At 36.7% G+C, this 19,705-nt stretch overlaps 1 protein-coding gene across 5 annotated transcripts in view; it reads left to right on the forward strand.

Moving 5' to 3' along the window:
- KIF20B (kinesin family member 20B) overlaps positions 1 to 15,122 on the forward strand; it is a 33,807-nt gene extending 18,685 nt beyond the window's left edge. For all 5 annotated transcript variants that reach the window (XM_056494298.1, XM_056494300.1, XM_056494299.1 and 2 more), the window contains 14 exons: positions 1,714 to 2,911; positions 4,236 to 4,374; positions 4,659 to 4,781; positions 5,242 to 5,302; positions 5,899 to 6,024; positions 6,285 to 6,406; positions 7,344 to 7,499; positions 8,382 to 8,558; positions 9,115 to 9,279; positions 10,500 to 10,703; positions 11,074 to 11,151; positions 11,753 to 11,900; positions 13,310 to 13,452; positions 14,888 to 15,122. In XM_056494298.1, the coding sequence (XP_056350273.1) occupies positions 1,714 to 2,911; positions 4,236 to 4,374; positions 4,659 to 4,781; positions 5,242 to 5,302; positions 5,899 to 6,024; positions 6,285 to 6,406; positions 7,344 to 7,499; positions 8,382 to 8,558; positions 9,115 to 9,279; positions 10,500 to 10,703; positions 11,074 to 11,151; positions 11,753 to 11,900; positions 13,310 to 13,452; positions 14,888 to 14,965 (2,918 nt within the window). In that variant the 3' untranslated portion in view covers positions 14,966 to 15,122. The remainder of the gene's footprint in view (positions 1 to 1,713; positions 2,912 to 4,235; positions 4,375 to 4,658; positions 4,782 to 5,241; positions 5,303 to 5,898; positions 6,025 to 6,284; positions 6,407 to 7,343; positions 7,500 to 8,381; positions 8,559 to 9,114; positions 9,280 to 10,499; positions 10,704 to 11,073; positions 11,152 to 11,752; positions 11,901 to 13,309; positions 13,453 to 14,887) is intronic.
- The last annotated feature ends 4,583 nt before the right edge of the window (positions 15,123 to 19,705 follow it).

Here is a 19,705-nt window from a genome sequence, read left to right on the forward strand (position 1 = left end):
CTGGAGAGCAACCCTGCTCTTGATGATCCTTGAGGGTCTCTTCAAGCTCAGGATCTGATTCCATTGACAAAGCACTTAGTGCAGACCGTATTGAACTTCTGATGTTTGCTCCCTGGAAGGTGGGAAAGACAGATAATTCTCAGATTGCAGGTGTAGTTAGATAAGGTAACAGCCAACAGGTACATATATGGATATTGAAAACCTTAAGCAGGGCTGTGTTGTCTCAGTTCTTCAGTGTAAAGACAGGTCCATAGAAAATGGCTGGCCCTGCCAGTAGTAGCAAAAGGAGGTAGAAATATTAGGCTAGGTCAGCTGATCAGTAGGGGATTTCTGTTTGTTCAAATGCAAGTGTTGAAGCCAAGACTAGGGACTTTGACACACCCTGTGTTGAGACAGCTCAACACCTTTTGCTTTTAGTGAAGCTTGCAAAACTCCAATCCAGAGAGAGCAATATGTAATATTTTGCCTGATCTGTTTTCTTAGGACTACACAACTGGACTTTTAGAGAACCATTTCCAAACACAAAATTTTTCATCTTGTAGGTTTAAAAATAAGACCTGATATGCCTTATTATAAAAGGCTGCTCTTGTGATTGAGCTAGCAGAAGCACAAGCAGGAGGAAAGTGTCCTGTCAACTTTAAAAAACAAAAGCACTATTGCTAATGCATTAGAATGACCTTTTGTTAGTGACTCAAATTGACTATACAGCTTGTTGGATCTGTTCAGGGGATGTTTCCCTGCAGTACACATGTGCTTAATGGTCCTAAAGTGAGATGACTGCCTAACTCTACCTTACTGTAGGTGCAGCACTCACAAGAATCCATACTATCTCCCTGTAGTGCATAGTTGTGATAATCTAATCCTTAGAGATAGAGACTTGATTTAATAGTGAGATATAGCATGCATATTACTAAAGGGACACAACTCTAAAACACTAATGTGACATACAGCTGGAGTCAGTTTTAAAGGTGATTAAATACATGTAATTTTAGTTAAAATGCCTCATTACTTTGGGAAAACAGTCTTAAGTTAATAAAACATGAACATTTTGGTTGGAATGGCATGTTGTAAGTCTTTCTTGGAGAACTTTACATGCAATGTATTAGGTGTAGGCATTAATAGTTTTCCTTTTATCTAGTTTAGGAAACCTATTGAATACAGAAGGGAGTAAGATTCCAGACACAAAGAAAAAAAACCTTGTGCTGGATTTTTAGCTTTGTTTTTAAAGTAAGGTGATATAGAGCATGCATGGAACTTCTCAGAAAGGTGTATGGCACCATTGCTCCCCTAAATGGAGGATGGGTAATTCCTGGCTCTATTTAAAGGGATTGTTGACTCAGTGGAGGTAGAAGCTGGTTACCACTGTAAATGTTACCTAGCTCATAGGTGTTGCAAATACTGGTGAAATTAGCTAGGTTTTTCTGCTAGTGGGGCAGAATAGAAGGTTGGAATAAAACTGTGGTAAACTTTTTTTAAGTCTTCTAAACATCTCTTTCTGCAAGTTATGCTTAGAAGCCCAAGAGGCATTTTAATGCATATAAAATGCCTCAGAGGATTCTAACAGCTTCAAGATTCTAAAATGCTGAGTGTGGATTTTATGTGTTGCTAGTTTTCTACATAGTAATTACAGTTTCGTGTTACTTGTTGATTTTAATTAACCTGAGCTCTATGGGGATTTATTTGTTCTTGATGTTGTTTTGGTTTTGTTTTTAGGAGATACAAGAGAGAGTTGGGAAAACAACTGTCTTGATCTGAAGAGAGCTGATAATTCTGAGACCTACATGGAAATACTAGCACTAAAGGAAAGAACTGAAACCTTGGAAGGTCAGATAACTGCACTTGAAGAGCAATGCAATAGAGACAAAAATGAAAAAGAAGACTTAAATCAGCAGATAACAAACTTGCATCTCAAACTCTCTGCCTCTGAAGAGAAGGCTTCTGTCTTAAGTGGAGAACTTCAACAATGCCAAGCTAAATACCAGGAGACTGTTTCTGAATTGGACAAACAGAAAACTATAAGTAAGGAACAAGAGGAAAAGATTATTCAGCTAAATAATGAAGTATCAAGTGCTAAACAAAGTATAATTGACAAAGTGTCACAAATTAAAACAATACAGTCCCAGGTAGATCAGTTGTATAAATGTCACTCAGAATCTTATGCTGTGGATATTGATTTAGTTAATGTGAAGGATTCCTTGGACTCTCAAGAAGATGAACCACAGACAGCTCAAATGGGTCCTCCATCCATGCAGTTCCAAACTGCTTCTGCAGCAGATCTGAGACAGGAGAGCTCCTTTCACCGCAGTATTGAAAGCATTTGGGAAGAATGCAAAATTATGATTAAGGTTTCCTCACAGAAAAGTCATCGGATTCAACAGCTGCTTCAGCAAGTTGAAAACTTAGAGAAGAGACTTCATGATAGTGAGAGTTGCAATAATCAACTAAGAATAAAATTAGATGAGATGACAAACCAAATTCAACAGTCTGTAAAGAAGAAAGATCTTATGAATCAGTTACGAGAGCAAATCCAGAAGACAACCCAGGATTTTGAAAAACAGGCTGCAGAAAATCAGAGAATAATTGCGCAGTGTGAGGACAAAGTTACCAGCTACGAGGGACAAATAAGACATCTTGAATGCCTGTTGGAGGGTTTTAGGACTAATGATGACAGGACGAAAGAGCTAGAAGAAAAACTAAAAGAAAAAGAATCTACTATTTTAAATCTAGAAAGTAACACAGTAGCCCTGCAAGAGAAATGTACCAGTGTAGACAAAAAACTAAAAGAACTCAGTGACCGAGAAGCAAATTTGAAGGAGGAAGTTGTGCAACTGATGAATAGTTTGGAGACCATGAAATGTGCTCTTCAGGAAAAGGAGAAAAATGAGTATGAGCAAATACAATCTATAGAACTGTAAGTAAATAATGAGATTACTCCTAACCCTTTAAGAATAGAAGTTAAATAATAATTAACTTAATAATAAATAAGTTAAAACTCCCTTATATCAATATTTATGGTGACATATGCATGTTTATGAACTTGATTAACCAAAATGCTTCTTTGAGAAGTTTCTATACAGTACTCAAATTTTATATTTGCATATTCTCCTGAGTATGTTTTCTTCACCTGTTTGTATATCCTTGCAAAAATATACATCTAAATCATGTGGAACTATGCAGGAGCATACAAGGAAACAAATCCTTTGGGGGTTTCTAACAGTTTTATTGCAGACCTTTTCTGCAAGAAATGGCATAGTGCAGCATTATATCCTGTAACTTGTATAAAAGTAGGACCCCTTTTATTTGGAAAGGGCTAAATGGTGAAAGGAAAGGGAGAAAGGGAGCAGGGGAAAGCCTAGGGAGTAAACAGATGGTTTTGGTAGCAGCTATTCTAGGAGAACAGTCTATAGGACTTGAAGGAATAATGGGTGTAGAGGGTCGAACTTTCCTCAGCACCCTCTACTTTTCAAATCTGTAAGAAACAGGAGATTTCATGCATCTGAGAAATTATATTTGCTATATGGTAAGGAAATTGCAATTATGTAAAAATAACTTTAAGGTATGTGGCCCTTCTCCTGACTATGGTTTCTTTAATGCCATATCTCTGGGTACTGCATGTATTCCAAAGTCTAGCATGAAGGTCTGATGATCCCCAACCCTGTGCTGGTGAAGCTTTGAAAGGATTCCTTTTTGTGAGGCCTTGTGATGTATTGTCATTTGTAGGACCTGGAAAATCTTCCTTTATTTAGTTTAAAAGTCCAAGTTGTCTTACTGGAAATTCTTTGAAGTAAATGTGATCGCTTAAAAGTAAACCCATCAAACTTGTTCTTTACTTTGCAGAACTTGTGATGGCAGGGTTTGTTACAATATTATTGTTTTTTTCCCACTTTTTTTTGCTCATCTTGAGACTTACAAGAACTGGGATGTAGTTATCAACTTTAAACTTAATTGATTTTAACCTTGGGTTTTCTAATTTGTAAGGTTGCATAATGAAAAAAAAGGTTGCTCTACTATGCTTAAAAAGATAATATTTTTTAACAATTTAATTTTCAGAAGTGAATCTGAGCAGTTTGTTACTTCATGCTCATTATAGTAAGACATTGAAATCCAAGTGTAAAGTTATAAAGCTTGTCATTAATTTGATAGAGCTGAGATTCTATTTGCAAATAAAACCAACAAAGAGACTGAGCTAATATGTAAAACTAATGTTATTTATGTCTCCTAATTTCTAACCTAAGGCTACGTAAAGATCTTTCTGAAAGCTCTGCCCTTGTACAAAGTTTGAAAAAAGATTTGCAGAGGAAAGAGGAAGAATACACAGATTTGAAAGAGAAATTTTCTGATGCCAAGAAACAAATTCAGCAAGTACAAAAAGAGGTTGGTAACCATAGACAAAATACTGCTTCTGCAAGTTTTGGGGTTCTGTTATTTAAACTTGTTTTCACAAATCTCAATCTATGGATGTTAAAAGAGATACACAATAAGGCTATTTTGAGTAATACATTTAGAGTAGCTTTGCTTGTGCACTACCAGTCCCTGAAATTAAATGAAGATGCTTGCAAAAATTTAACTCTAATTTAAGGAGTTGTTTATCTAGATAATTACAGAGATTGTAAAAGGCATATAACTAAATGTAAGTTTTGCTTGCTGTCTTGTTGCAGGTGTGTACAATGCAAACTCAGGAGAAGTCCCTGAGGAAACAAGTTGAGGAACTTGAGAAAGTCAAAAAGCAGTGTAATGAAGAATTAGAGTTGAAACAGCGCACAATCCTGCAACTTAAAAAGGTATTTTGTTTTATAAAATTTAATTAATTTTTTTAACTAACCTACTAACAGGGCAAATTTTCCAAGAAACTGGAGAAAGCTTATCATTGGAAAAGCTGGGGTAAAAATAAGAGCAGCCAGCTGAAATTAATTTTAACTGATGGATGAAAAATATTTGAAGAAATTCTCATGCAGGACTTATTTAAAACACTGTGACAATTGGTCTAATAAATAAATACTTAATACCTACAGAGTTTCTGATTAGTGACACTTAGACATGTTAGTAGTAATGTCTCTTTATTTTTTAAACAGCTGGAATGCTACTTTGTACTATATGAAGAACTTATTAGTTGGAACTATTTGTCTTAAAGTCTGTACTTAAATGCTGTACTTATTATTTATTAAAAAAGAAATATGCATATATATTTGTTTCTTTCAGCATGTTCTAACTTCTTTAATTTGCTTTTAATGTGATATTCAGGAGCAGTTCAATAAAGAAAAGCTGGAAGAAATCTCCAAACAGTATGAGAAAACACAAAAAGGTCAGAAAGAACTATTATTGTTCCAGGTTTTTTTGTGTGTGCAATGACGATATAATGAGTGATCATGTCAGTAACAAATTTGGAGAGTCTTGCAAATTTCTGTTCTAGAGTACCCGGACACTCCAACCTGGGCATTAAAATGTCAGAAAGTAATTTTTATAGAATTATTATTAGATATATCTTTAAAAAACAGTCTCAGATTAAGAAATGTGAGAAAGTATTAGTGTTCATTTAGTCAATATTGGAATTTACTTGGTTTTTAGTTGTCCTTTTTAACAGAAGCATGAACTAGAACACTATTGTCTATGCTAGCACAAAATTTCTGTAGATTTTATAAGCATTTAGTGGTTGAAAAGTAGTTAGTTTATCATAGCCATACAAGCCAGAGTCTGATATTTAATACCAAAACACGTATCTAAGTTAAATTAGTGAGAATAGAATCACTTAAGAATTTGGGATGTGGATAGTTCAGTATAGATGCCTGATTTCCTTATAATAGAGTTTTTGATCTCAGGGAGTGGCGAAATGACTTGCACTTTGGGAGAGAATTGTGAGAACTAGGAGGCTCATCTGTAAATTAATTTTCAAATTTTCAGATCTGTGTGCAAAGGAAAAAATAATTGAAGATATGCGGATGACATTAGAAGAACAAGAACAGACTCAGACTGAACAAGATCAAGTGCTTGAAGCCAAATTAGAAGAGACCAACAGATTAGTTTTGGGTAATCTCTCCATGGAAAGGGAGCACGGAAGGAAAATTATTTTGGATGTGTATTGTGATAGCTGCTTTACATTTCTGGTTTTGCTTCTCAATTGCTAATTAGATGGTATTTTCACATAACAAACAGCAATTTCCTAAAAAGCTTCTGTTGTCTGTGATCATAGCTGATAAATCCAAACAACTTTAGTAGAAGGATGGGAACATGTTCAAATACATGTTTAAAATTCTACATTATGTAAGCTCATTTTGTGTTCTGCCTAGAACTGGAGGCATGGAAGCAGAAATATAGAGAGCTGAACAACCAGTGCAATAGTGACAGCAAAAATGAGGAGAAAACCAGAGATGAAAATGAGAAATTAATAAAGCTGCAAGAAGAACTAAAGGTAAAACGTAAAGATAGAATTCATACTTAAATCTAAGGCCATAACACCCATTTAGGAGTGTAAGTTTTTTTTGTGTGTCACTGTCTTGAAAAGCCTAGGACATGATATGGCAAGTTATTACCCTGGTAAAAGAAACCTCCGTTGAAGCATCTTTTCCATAGGGCATCACTGATGCCCCATAATGGAGTGCACCCTGCCCTACATTATGCTTCTGTAGCTGCTTTCCTCTTACTGATGTCTTAGTCCAGCTGCTGATAACAGTTCCAGGGATCTCTCCTGTCAGTTGCTAAATCAGATTCTCTCAACATCTTGTGCTTGCTGCATGGCCTGTAAGCCCTTCCTTGTAAGTCTGAGGACTTTGCTCTTACTCTCCTTGGATTAGAAAGTAAGCTTCTTTTCTAAGCAACTTTCTAAGTGCTTCCTGTGTCTTACATGGTAGAATGTCTGATAAGAGGTTTGATTGTGATAGGAAAGGAGACAAAGTTGCTGTGGATTGAAGTGACATTTTTTAGGTACATGCTGTCTCTACCTACCATTGTACCACATTGTTTCCCTTTCACTCTGGAAGCAGAGATTAGTTTTCTAACACGTCCTTTAAGGCAGCATAAAATCTGGGGGATTTGTAAGGTAGAAGTGTCTGTTTACTATGATTTTTGGTGTTTGTATCTGTGATTGACCCAGAATGCTTTGAGGAAAAAAAAAACCTGCATTCTGTGAAGATGTGCCAGTCTGAGTAAGAAGTGCTCAAAATTAATAATTTTTTGCAATATAGAAGAACAAATGAGTATAATACTTGTACCTGGGAGTATGCTAGAGAAAACTGTGCTACTGTTTCTGTTATGTTTTTTAAATGAATCCATTCAATGATATTTTGAATTTGGGATCTTTTTTCCACTCTCTACTTATTTCTGTTTTATTTCTGGTTTAATCAAATTAGGAAAATGAGGCAAAGTATCAAAGTGATAGAAAAAAGTGGCTCGAGGAAAAAATGGGACTCATAAATCAAGTAAAAGAAGCTGAGAACCATCGCAACAGGGAAATGAGAAAGTTTGTGGAGGATAGAGAGCATCATGTAAAGCAACAAGCAGAAATTGTAAGTGACTTTGTCTCAGCAGTGTGCTGTAGTGTCTCTAGTACAGAGTAAATGACATGTCAAGTGTTGAACAGTGGGGGCACTTGAGAGTTGCTGGCCTTTGTCAGTTCCCTTACTTTCTCACATGACAAGGCTAGATGAGGTATTCTCTAAACGAAAAAGGAAGAATAGGAAGATCTTAAAAGAAAAATATCTTAGCAAATAATGGAGGTTAACATGCCTGTTCCTTCCTGTTCCATCACTACCACTGCACTATGAAGTCTTCAAATTTCATATTGTGTGTAAAACACCAACAAATAATCTCCACTTAAATGAATTGCTCCATAAAAGCTAAGAAAGCTTACTTTGGGAAATACTTGGTCAGTATGCTGCTGGTAATACGTGCTAGCATTGGGGAGACTAAAAGTTTAAGTAAGGCATCTTGTTCACTGGACTGCATCAAGGTTGTAATTTTTTAATCAGATGAAATTATTATATGAACCTCTGCAATCTAAAACTGCGTTTGCATCTAGAAGAAGTTAGCAATGCCTTTGTGGACCTGCGATCAGTACAGGAGGATGTTAGAAGCTTACTACTCCTTTTATCTGTGACTTGTCTTGCCTGAGAATTGTAATTAATAAAATCTTCAAGCGAGCAATCAGGTGCTGTAGTTCTCAAAAAGAAATTTCTCTTCACAAAGAGTATAAATACAGATTTTCTAGTTGAAATATGTGCATATTTTTACTGAAACTAGTTCTATGTGAGCTTTATAAGTTGTGCATAGGCTCTTAAGTTTCCTAAAGCTATGAAATAGTACTAACTGTGTAAAACAAAACTAGAAGAACAGTTCAGATAATGTGTAGAAGTGGTGTTCTATTCTAACCTACCTTTTTTAATATTTAGGAAAGACTTGCTGCACAGCTGGTAGAGAAAGACAGCAATCTTCAAAAGTGGCGTGAAGAAAGAGATGAACTAGTAGAAGCTTTGGAAGTACAGCTCAAGACTTTGGCTTCTAGCACCATACAGAAAGATAAAGAAATAGAAAGGTTGAAACAGGCTGCACTAATGGCTTCAGAAAAGGTCAGTTTTCTCTTCTGTGTTATTTTTTGAGGGTTTTTTATTACCCATTAATTCTACAAAATGCTACAGTTGCCCTATGCATTCTGGCTCTTTTTTGTTCTTTCTAAACACTATCATATTGAAACCATTTGAAGATTTAAAAAAGAAAAGCTTTGTTTGTTTGCAACTGAATTTGTAGTAGTAATTGGAGTTTGAAAATATTTAGTAGTTCATGTAAACACTCTTATGAACTTGGACTGGATATCTGAAACAAGTCTCCCATTTGTTGTCTTTTTCACAGCACCAAGAACTTCATGAGCAAATGGGAGGTGAACTTAGAATTCTAAATAAGTATAGTCAATTAAAAAGTTTTGCATTATATTTCCTCAGACTCTTATAAGACTTTTCTTCACAGTACCTAGAGGCATTAAATTATTGGCTTTGTATTGAACACCTGACTGGTTTAGCCTGCAGTTATAAAACTGATATGACCAAGTAATCATCATGATGCCTGTGATATGTATTACTTTCTTTTGACAATCCTGAAACTTGTGGCAATTTTTCCTGTGTTTATTAGGATAAGGAAACTGACATAGAAGATCTAAAAAAACAGCCGGCAGAGAAAGATGACTTTATAAATGAAACGAAACAGCAGATTAACCATGAAAATCCTCAGTCTTTGGCAGAAGTACCTTTACCTGAAGAAGGACAAGATAAAATTGATCAGTCTGTAAACAAAGATGTATGTTTCTTTATGTATTAAGAATATGTTAATAATTCTATTGGGTTTTTTCAGTATATATTTCTGTATATAGTTCTGGAAATCTCCCAAAACTTATTTGTGCTTTACCTGTGTCTTCAGTTCTGACTTCCTATTCGTTCTTTCACACTCTCAGAAAAAAAGTACTGTAATTAAGTTACCTCTCTATACATATAGAACCTTGACATGTGAGGCAAAAACTAGTTAACTAGTCCAGGTTCTAGAGATTTCAGAGACATGTTTGTGGTATCATATCAGTTTTTGTCAGTGTTAAGAGGATTTCAACTTAAACCACTTTCATGATGTCACCTATTGCATAGAGGGATGATTGTGATTACCCAGCCTATATGGGGGGGTCACAAGAACAAAACATTATCTTGCATCCTACTTAAAACAAAACCAAACCAGTATTTGATATGTGCATAAAAGTAGAAACAAAAGCTGTGTAGTATAATCATGTGAATAATAATATCCGACTTCAGTTGTGTACTCTTGAAAACTTACCTCTCAGTGATGCATATGAAGTGGCTGGTTATTACATAAGTCATCTGGGAAAAAAATACAAACCCCTTTTAAATGTGTGACCAATAGTAGGTCAGACTGGTGTTTGCTTCTTCCCATTGTAGGAAACTCGTATGTATGTTTGTTAGCTAATGACACTGACTGTTCCTGGGTGACTTCATTGGTCTGCTCCATTCCTGAGAATGCAGTGCTGCTGGGATTCTGGGTGGGATTCCCTCTCAGAATGCCAGCAGAGCCTGTTGGAGAACTGCCTCTTGGATTTCCTTGAGCTTTTGTCATTTTCCTTTTTAAGAGGAAGGAGGTTCATCCTTGAGGGTGAATTAATGTGAGGAGGAACACATAGAATCTCTAGAAGAGGAAGAGAGCTCCCTAAAGATAAGCTACAGAACTATTTTACTTTTCTCACAAAAGCTGCTATTCCTGCCTAGTTCCTAAGGTGCAGCAGAGTTAAGATGGAGACAATCACTGATAGTCTCTGCCCTTGAGGAAAAATTACTTGGAAACAAACTATCAGGCTGAGTTCAGTAAGGAAAATTCTGTCAAACAAAAATGATTTTAGATAATAAAGCTTAAACTCTACTGTAGTTGATTTCTTCATTTCTGTTGTAAGTGATTTGAAAGCTAAGAGCTGGAAAACAGAACAGTTATCTTGTTTTCTTAAAATTTCCATATACTTGCAGGACCATTCCGAAATTGTCATTGACTCTACTGAAGTGTCCACAGAGGATGGAAAAACAAGTCGGTTCCCAAAACCAGAGATGGAAATCCAGTTCACACCTCTGCAACCCCATAAGATGGAGGTGAAGCACCAGGGCAGCACCTCACCAGTTACAGTTAAAATGCTCAAGTTAAGAAGGAAAAGGAAGAGTGGAGAGATGACCGAGGTATGAACTTGACCAATGGACAAAATCTGTTGTGCAGCTTTTCAGTTTGTTTCTCTGATCATTTATTAAAACCCTAACTTATTTTCTCCTGAGATCCCAGGGATATATGTAGGGTATTATTTAAACCTCATCCCTCCCAAGTGGTGGCTCTCTGGCCTGTGAATAAGATCATAGACTTCAGCTGATCCAGACTGTCTCCTTGTGCCTCATTTGCATTTTCTCTTTACCTTTTCATTTCTCTCTCCCAGATAGTGCCTTGTCTTGATGTCTCCAGCTCTGATTGTGGGATTACAGATCAGTTCTATAAAATCATGTCATTTGGTTTAGGCAGTCATTAGTATCAATTATAATTTCTTATAATTTTCTTTAGGATTTTGTGAAGAGTGAGAACAAGAAAAATGCAAAACCTGCTATGGCTGATTCACCTTCTACAAGCAACAAAAAAATGGTTTGATTTTGTTCCATTTTTTTAATCAGTTTAGCTGTGTCCCAGTGTCCCAGCTGCAGTGTGCAGTGATTCAAAGGGGAAGGATGTTTCATATTGAGTAGTTAAAAAGACTAGTTTGAGAATGTTAGTAAAGTGTGATGTTCTAGGCGATGCCTTTGGAGTAAAACTAACGTTTGTCTATATATATGGCAATTATGAAAAGATTATTTTAGGCCATAGTAGTAACCTGGGCAGGTTCAGAGGGTGAGCAAGAGATGCATTTTCCCCATCAATTCTTTTATTTATAATTAATATACTATAATTAGCTTGTCTAGTAAAATACAATTTTGAATCTGCCTTTTAAAAAAACCCTTTGTTTCCTATATGACTCATGCTCTTAAATGTATTCTGTGAAACTTCAGCGATTTTCTGTCTTCTAGGTGTAAAATGAGGTTGTCTACACTACTTGCTATAGTGATATCATTACTAAATTGAACAAAGGTGTCAGTAGTGAAACTCCATGTGTCAGCTTGAAAATAACATTGAAGTACAATAAAATTAAATTAAACTTGAGGATTAAGTCAATTTTCAGCTTAAACAATGATCCTGTATTTCTGTACAGATGGCTACTTCACAATCTCTTAGAAAAGAATACCCCTTAAGAAGGAAAGATTCTACTCTAAATAAAAAGTCAGCTAAGAAGAAAGATGGGACACTACAGAAAATTGGTGATTTTTTCCAAAGTTCTCCTACTATTATTCACTCTAAAGGTTTGTACACTCTAAATAAGGCTTATTTCCTGTTCTCTGGCTGTTGTAGAATGGCAGAGAAGAAAAGATTATATTGGTTCTGAGGACCACATTATTCTAAAACTTAGGTTAAGTGTGAAATGTAAACCAGGTGGAATGAAAGATGAAGTGTGAAATATTTGCATATTTATCATAAAAGCAATAATAACTGTTAAACCCAAAATGTTGTTACTCTGTACTTACATCTGAAGGCAGTATTAGAAACTTGTCATGCTGCTCTAAAAAAATCAAGGGTAGAATCCAAACTCCAAATCTTACCTTGTTCACAGCAATCCCTTGTTTCTGTGGAAACTTTGTTAACGTTTTTTGATGTACATTAATTCTATGGAATGTGAAAGGCAGTGACTAATGAAAATACTTGGAAGGCTTCATTAAACTGAATATAGAGCAATTAATGGATTTTGTTAAGTTTAGGTATAGCCTTGGGGAAGATTAATTGCTTGGACTTTCCATTGAAGGATATGTTTTTTATTCTTTCCTATAGTAAGAGTGATCTCTGGGTTACTGTGACTGTGCTTCTAAAAAAAAATTAAAATTAGCACAGGGAACAAGGAATCACCAGTATTTAATTCTAAAAGACATTATGAATTGTTTAAAACCAAGTTGGTCATTTTGGTGGACAGTTAAAATAAACTCCTGTACCAACTTGAAAGCTTGTCCTGCTACAGAGTACATTTTAAATTATCTGACATAATGCAGTCTAGATAATAACTGTGTGAAATTTTTAAAAATTTCTGTTTGTCATATTGGTTCCAGGAGGACAGTACTTATTATTATCAATGGAAGCCAAAGTCAGACCACTTAAAATTTGAATACTTAATTTGAGCAGATGAGTTCTGTTTTGTAACCTTTATTACCATGTCCTGTATGGTTTCACTTTTTGGATAATAGTATTGCTTATTTCTTACTCAATTTTTTTTCTAGTGCACATACTCTCTTCTTTATAGAGCTAGTACTAGTTTCATAAAACTATAAAAAGGTATAGAAAAAATTGACGGTACACTGTGCTTCTATCTGCACCAAAGTTAAGCCTGTTGTTCAACTTAGTAGTCTTTAGGTGAGATTTCGGTGAGATCTGAATCCTAATTGATTTTTAATGTGCTATTTAAGGAGCACATCATTTAATTTAAATACTATAAAAGCACATTAATTTAAATATTTAATGTGTCCTTTAAGCTTTTGCATCTGAAGATACAGAAAACTGCTTCCAGCAGGAAACTGGTAATCAAATACCACTTCTGAATTTTTCTATTTGGACTTTGGTCTACACTGGTTTAACTTTTAAACTGTTTTAATAAAGCCTACTTTGATCATTAATTTTGAGGTTCACAAAACTATCACATGTATTTATAATAAAATTTGTCTTCTAGCCAAGAAGCTTATTGAGACAATAAGCTCTCCCAAGTCTGCAGAACCAGAAAATGTCAAAGAAAATGAGCTCAGGCCGAAACGAGCTAAGAGAAGGCTGTATACAACTGACATTTCTTGCCCTCTGGATATCCCTGGTTCTTCAGTAAGTGATGAAGATTCCCTTCTTGCCCAGTGTAATGTTTTGCTGTAATCTTAAAATTAACTATTAGGGAAAAAAGACAAATCTGAAGGTCTAATTGGGTTGCAGAAGAGGTTTGAAAATACTGACTTATATATTTATTCTACTTAACCATTCCTCTTGGTCTTTCTACTGTTTTCTTTGGACATACCTTCACATCTGGATTGACAGATACCTTAGTTGTGGTGTCTGCAGCTTTTTCTCGGCTACAGCAGTGAAGTCCTAATTTGTTTTTCCAGTAGTTGCACTTCAGTTAAGTTTACCATAAAGGGAGATAGAAATAGAGACCAGTAAGGCAACCACAGATTTGGAATTGCATGATTGAAACACAGTAAAGGTCTGCACATACAATTAACTTTACAGGCGAGCACAAAAGGTATTTTTCGATTCCATTTATGCCCAGGTGATATTTGGGCATAATAGCATGTGGATACATCCATGCTTTTCAAAGCACAGTCTATTAGCCTTCTGGATGTGTTTTACTTCTCTGTCTAAACCAGTCTAAGAGTCTTGCAGGCCAGGTTTTCATGTATTGTTTCAGAAATCCAGCTTTATGGTTTAGGCAGTAACAGTAGTGCTGAGCATTCTTCTGCTCTGTTGGAAGTACATCTCTTTGTTCTGTTCATCCTTTCTTCCCTCTGCTATGATAAGCATTTGCCCATACTAAAGTAGCCTATTGAATTTCCTGTAAATTGTATGAATGGATGCAGAAGAACCCAAAATGCTGTCCATAGGAGGAAGAAGAAAATGACAGAAGTGCTGAGCAAAAAAATGAGCTATGAAGCTTGGAAGTGAAAGAAAGGGTGAATGACTGAATCCTGTGGAAGTCAGAGAAAGCTAGAGAAATCGAAGCTTAAATGTTTTCTGAACACTTCCTGTATCAGAAAATGGATATTAGAGACTAGAAGAGAGAGCTGCATTCAGATGATATTTTTCTTTGGACTTTGATATTTGTTCCAGCAAAAATGGGATTTTGTATATTTATGCAATGTGTTGCTTATTATGATGCACTAAGATTGTCTATCCTGGAAACCCCTGACAAAAAAAGAGTTACAGAATCATAGAATTATTAAGGTTGGAAAAGTCTCCAAGGCCGTTGAGCCCAACTGTTAACCCAACACCACTGAGTTAACTCTACAAAACCATATTCCCAAGGGGCCACATCCACACATATTTTGAACACTTTCAGGGATGGTGTTTTCACCACTTCCCTGGCTAATCTGTTCTACTGACTGACCACCCTCTCAGTGAATGGCTAAATTTCACCAGAGTGACTCAAGTAAACTCTGGAAACAGATTCTGGGAAAAACTATTCTGTTGAGCACACAGGTCTGGAAAGTGAATGTCATTTGTTTCTGAAGAAATGCTGAATAATTGTCTTTTAATCCATCTTTTTCAGATCCTTGTAGAACCAAAAGAGAAAGAAAGCGATCATCTAATCATCAAGCGGCGGCTGCGATCAAGAATGGCTAAATAAGCTTGCAAAAGTTGTGTTCATATTTCCTAGCTTGGAGTTATTCCCATTGTATTATTCCAGCTGGTTGTATATAGGAAGCAATAGATGTTTAGTCATGCTTCAAGATCTGTATATAGTTGTGTAGAATTATTCTGACTCCATTAAAATTGAGAAGTTCAAAAAACCTTGTGTGTGAAACTTTTTATTTAGTAGGAACAGTGCCTTTGGAAGTGTTCATAGCTTACTTATTGTTCAGTAAGAGCTATGCCTGCGTGGAATGGTTTAAATTTTTTTCAGACTGCCTATCTACCTTGACTTTGAGTGAAAAGAAATGACTACACATTGATACATGTATATCCTTAAATACTTCTAAGATATTCGAAAAATTGCTTGCCTCAACCTCAGCTCTTTTTTGCTGAATGCTTTTTTTTATTGTTGTTTCATCATCCTTATGGCACTCCAGTTACAAAGTAAAGGCTTCTAGAAGAGAAATATGAGGATGCTACTTCATAGAGCCTTTAAATCAAGGAGGAAGAGTGGCACCATTTGATCAGAGAACTGATGAAGAGCAGTTGACTTGCTCGAGTTAAAGTGGAGAAATGAGCAGAATATTTTTGGGATGATCTTTCGGTAATGCAGGTATTTGAATGCGGTTGAAGGCCGATTGGTGCTGTGAGAGAGGGAAATAGAAGCGCTTTGGGCGGCCCCGGCCGCAGTTCTGTCCGAGCCTCGGAGCGCAGCCCCGGGAGGTGGCGCCGGGACCCCGCGGCACCGGGAGCCGGCGGGGGGCTGCGGGTTCGGCCGGCCTTGGGGCTCACCCCCTCCGCTCCCACCGGGCCGCGATTCGCGAAACCAGCTTCAGGACTATATCCCCTTGCCCCCGTGCTCGCCCTCCGGATCGGTCCCCCCGCTCCTGCCTGCCCACGCACGCAGCAATCGGCACAGAGGTTTTGGTCAATATCCCTTAAACTGCTTCTGCTCTGCTGTGTGCTGTGCCTCAAAGCGATGCCAGGAATGATTGCACGGGCTCTGTACAAAACACCAAATTCTCATCTTCCCCTTCAGCGACCTTTAACGCCTTTCAACACAGTAGTCAGATGAGCCTGTGGAAGGTTATTGGCTGGCAACACGTCCCTGTGCAATCTACAGATTCAATTTCTTAAAGAACAGAAACAGGGAAGTAAGCTGACATGAGTGAGTTACTTGAGAATGTTTGACAGGTGCCTTAAAAGCAGCTGGCAGTAGAATAATCCTATTTCCTAAAGAAAAGAGAATCACAGTTGCTGTACAAATTGGTTTTTCCTTTCCTGTAGGCTTTTGATATCGAGGGTTGTGTTCTAAGGAAAAAGGATTGGTTAAAAAAAAAAAAAAAAAAAAAAAAAAAAAAAAAAGAGAAGTTATGTATTTATATTTAAATATATCATTAAATTTAACTCCTTGGTGTTTATCAGGCACTTCTGCATGCAGATGCCAATGTGGAAATTAGTACTGATCTCAGGAGGGATCATAGAATCATGTTCCCAGGAGAGACAGGCAGCTACTGCACAAGTACTAAACCAAGGAATTTACAGAAGTAGATGCATTTGAAATTAGCTATACCGAGGTTTTTAAAACCTGTTCCACATACAACAGTTACAATATAACACTGAACTATGTGAGAAACAAGTTTCAAAAGTATGAATGCTCTAAGAGAATGCATCAATGTTTTATTCCACTGTGAAAAGTCTGTGCTACATGTATCCTATGTTACTTATTTTGATTTGGGTTTTAGATAGCACTGAAAAGGGGGAAAAATAATACTAACATGGGAGGGAAAAGTACCTAGAAAAAAAGCATCTAATCAGATAAAAGCTGTTATCTTCTTCTAGTGTTAATGAGACCTTGTCAAATGCTTCCAGTAGATAGCAGTGTGACTCAGGACCAGATTGCAAAATCAAGCACCGTAACTTGAAATGATCACAAGGCCATTGAAACTGACTCTGATTAACTGCACTCTGTGAATTACTTAAGGGGATTTTCCCATTCCAGAAATCTGAAACTTATTGACTATGTGACATTGGAGGCAGGGGCATAGTAGTGAACAAGACATGCTAGTTGGATATCACCTTTATCTAATATTTATGTGTGATTGTATCACTGAAGAGCTTTTTTATTTTTTGTGACAGAATTTTTGTCATGAGAACAGCCTAATTACTTGTTTCCACTATATAACACCTCCCCTCCCCCCAATTGTGTATTTACTTTTGCCCTGCTGCAACTAAATTGACCTTTTAAAAAGGTCAGTGATTGCTGATTATCAGATTTATTTGTTTGCATTTTCATAATGCACAACCAGCAGGGAAGCTAAGTTCCTTCACTTAAAAGAGTAATTGAATATTTAACAGCAGTTTTATCAGTCTGACACCCTCTGACATGTAACTGCTGTGACTGTGGGGTATCATACAAAGTTATTGGCGATTTTTGAGATGCTGTATAGTCAGTGAGTTCCGTCAAGCCTGACTCTTTGTGAGGTGATGAGGGCAAGAGACATTATTATTGCACAAATTCATTTCAGCACTGCTCTTTTGTTAGCAGAAGTTCCTGACAAGGAACATTGTTGGCTTCTCTCTCTCTTCAGCCCTCTGGGCTGCTGCAGTGCCCTCAGCAGAGCCAGGCTGTGAGCACTGCTAAGGAACACATAAACTGGCTAACTTGTCATTTCTACAAAGTCACTGAGCTCTCTATTGCCTATAATTGGAATAAAATTACCTGCATTAACTCCCAGATACATCAGCCTTTTTAACATTTAACATGATGTTAATTTTCAGGTTTTGCTGAATTATTTAGATCATGATTTCATTGGAACTGAGATTTTGCATCTAATTGCAAGAAGTGTTTGAAGGTCTCAGGTTTGCTCAACATATGAGGTCACAGCTTCTTTCTCTGAAAGAAATAATACAATCACAGTCCAAGTCTTTCCTTACTGGAAGAAACTTTTTATGATTGTCTGTGGGAAAGAAGGTTTCAGTGATTGTTGAGATGCTGCTGCACAGGTTGACATTCTCCCTTCCTCCCCGCAAGAAGCACTGGCTTTATCACCATGATGATTTGGACATGTTTTATCTCTGGGATTTAAGGCCTTCACAAGGAAGAGATATTCTGAGAAGAGATAAAAAGGTCCATGCCTTTACTCTCTACAGAAGGAGCATGCTGCTTCTGTAATAGGGAAGCCTTTGAAAAGTGGCTTTGAAGGAATCATGCTTTGAGCATTTCTGGGTTTTGAAATAGAGTCTGACTGAATTCCTGCAGAAAGTGATTTTACAGAGACACTTCTGTGCCCGCAGGTATTTGAAAAAGTCACTTATTCCTCTTTTGGCAAGGAGGAATATCACTAGTCCTGATCTGGTAGCCTTAAATGTGATGCTCATGTGGGTACTTGAATAAGATGTGCTCCTCTTTGGAAAAGAACACAGCTGTGCCTGTTGAATGGCCCAGGAAATGCTTCACTTCCCTTAATTGTGATGAGAGGTCAGGAGAAAGACTCTATCTTTTTGTCACCCTTTTAAGTTTTTTGAAGTGAGAATCACCCAGCATTCAGATTCCGGAGCACTGGGCTTTCCGCAGCCACCAAGAAACAGTCTTGGTGCTTGCTTTTGGTTGTTCAAAGAATCATTTTGAAATTAGGGAAGTGAAGGTTTTGTGGAAACTCTGTGAGCAAGATGTTCTGGATGTCTTTTTTTCCAAATGGTTTATGTAGCTAAAACATCCAAATAATAAATTTGAATGATCCTTGTTTTCCAAACAACAATTTCAACTGTTTTGGAAGAAAAAATAATCTGGAGATAATACTTTGAGCTTAATTTCTTTAATCTTTTTAAGCATGTAATGTCCATGTGTGAAATACCACAGGGTATTTATTTCTACTAGCATCTATTGATAATGTCAAGATGATCAGATAGATGTTCTCATCACTAAAATTGGCTGTTAATCTTCTTGCTTTTGAAAAAACACCCAGTGAAATGCTGACTCCTGCAGACACTGCTTAGGCAAAGCTGGAACCCTGATTTCCCAGCAGGAAAACACTTGGACAGTCTCACACAAAGTAAGTCTTCTTTTCTTTATAGATTAAATTTCATAAACATAGTCAGACTCTAGTGATGTAAATAAGTAATAAAAAATTAAATAGCAAGTACAGTCAGTCTCTTTGCTTCTCATGACAGCTTTGAAAGATAAATCCTGGAGATGAATTTCCCTTAAGGAGTAACTCTTGTTTACTAATGCAATAAACATAACTGATGAAAGAAATATCTGTTATACAGATAGTGTCAAAATACTAAGTTCTTCATGACTTAAACATTTCAGTCTTGTGGGAGGTAGAAATCTGTGTTCCAGTAAAAGATATGCAAGATATGTAAGCCATACTTCATGCAAGCCATATTTGCTTATTATTTGTGATTTACAGGAATTAAATGTCCTGCTTGATTTAAACAAATTTATAATATCTAATCCACAAAAATGTTGAAGTTTCATTTTCAGTCACAAAGAAAGTTTCAAAAAGCTGAGTAAAATGACCTTTCTCACCTCCTCATTGCTTAGTATTATAACTACTAGGGAAAGTGTAAATTAAAGCAGCTACAGCGTGGTCAGCACCTGAAGTTTTGCCAGGTGAACTTTGGTTGGTGAGATCACAGGGCTGATTTTGGAGCACCAGAGGGGCCAGAGCCCATCAGCCAGGCTGTGGCTGCACTGCTGAGCTTGTGCTCCCAAGCAGCTCTGCTCAGG

This window comes from Oenanthe melanoleuca, chromosome 6 (genome assembly GCF_029582105.1).
Source record: "Oenanthe melanoleuca isolate GR-GAL-2019-014 chromosome 6, OMel1.0, whole genome shotgun sequence".
Lineage (NCBI taxonomy): Eukaryota > Metazoa > Chordata > Aves > Passeriformes > Muscicapidae > Oenanthe > Oenanthe melanoleuca.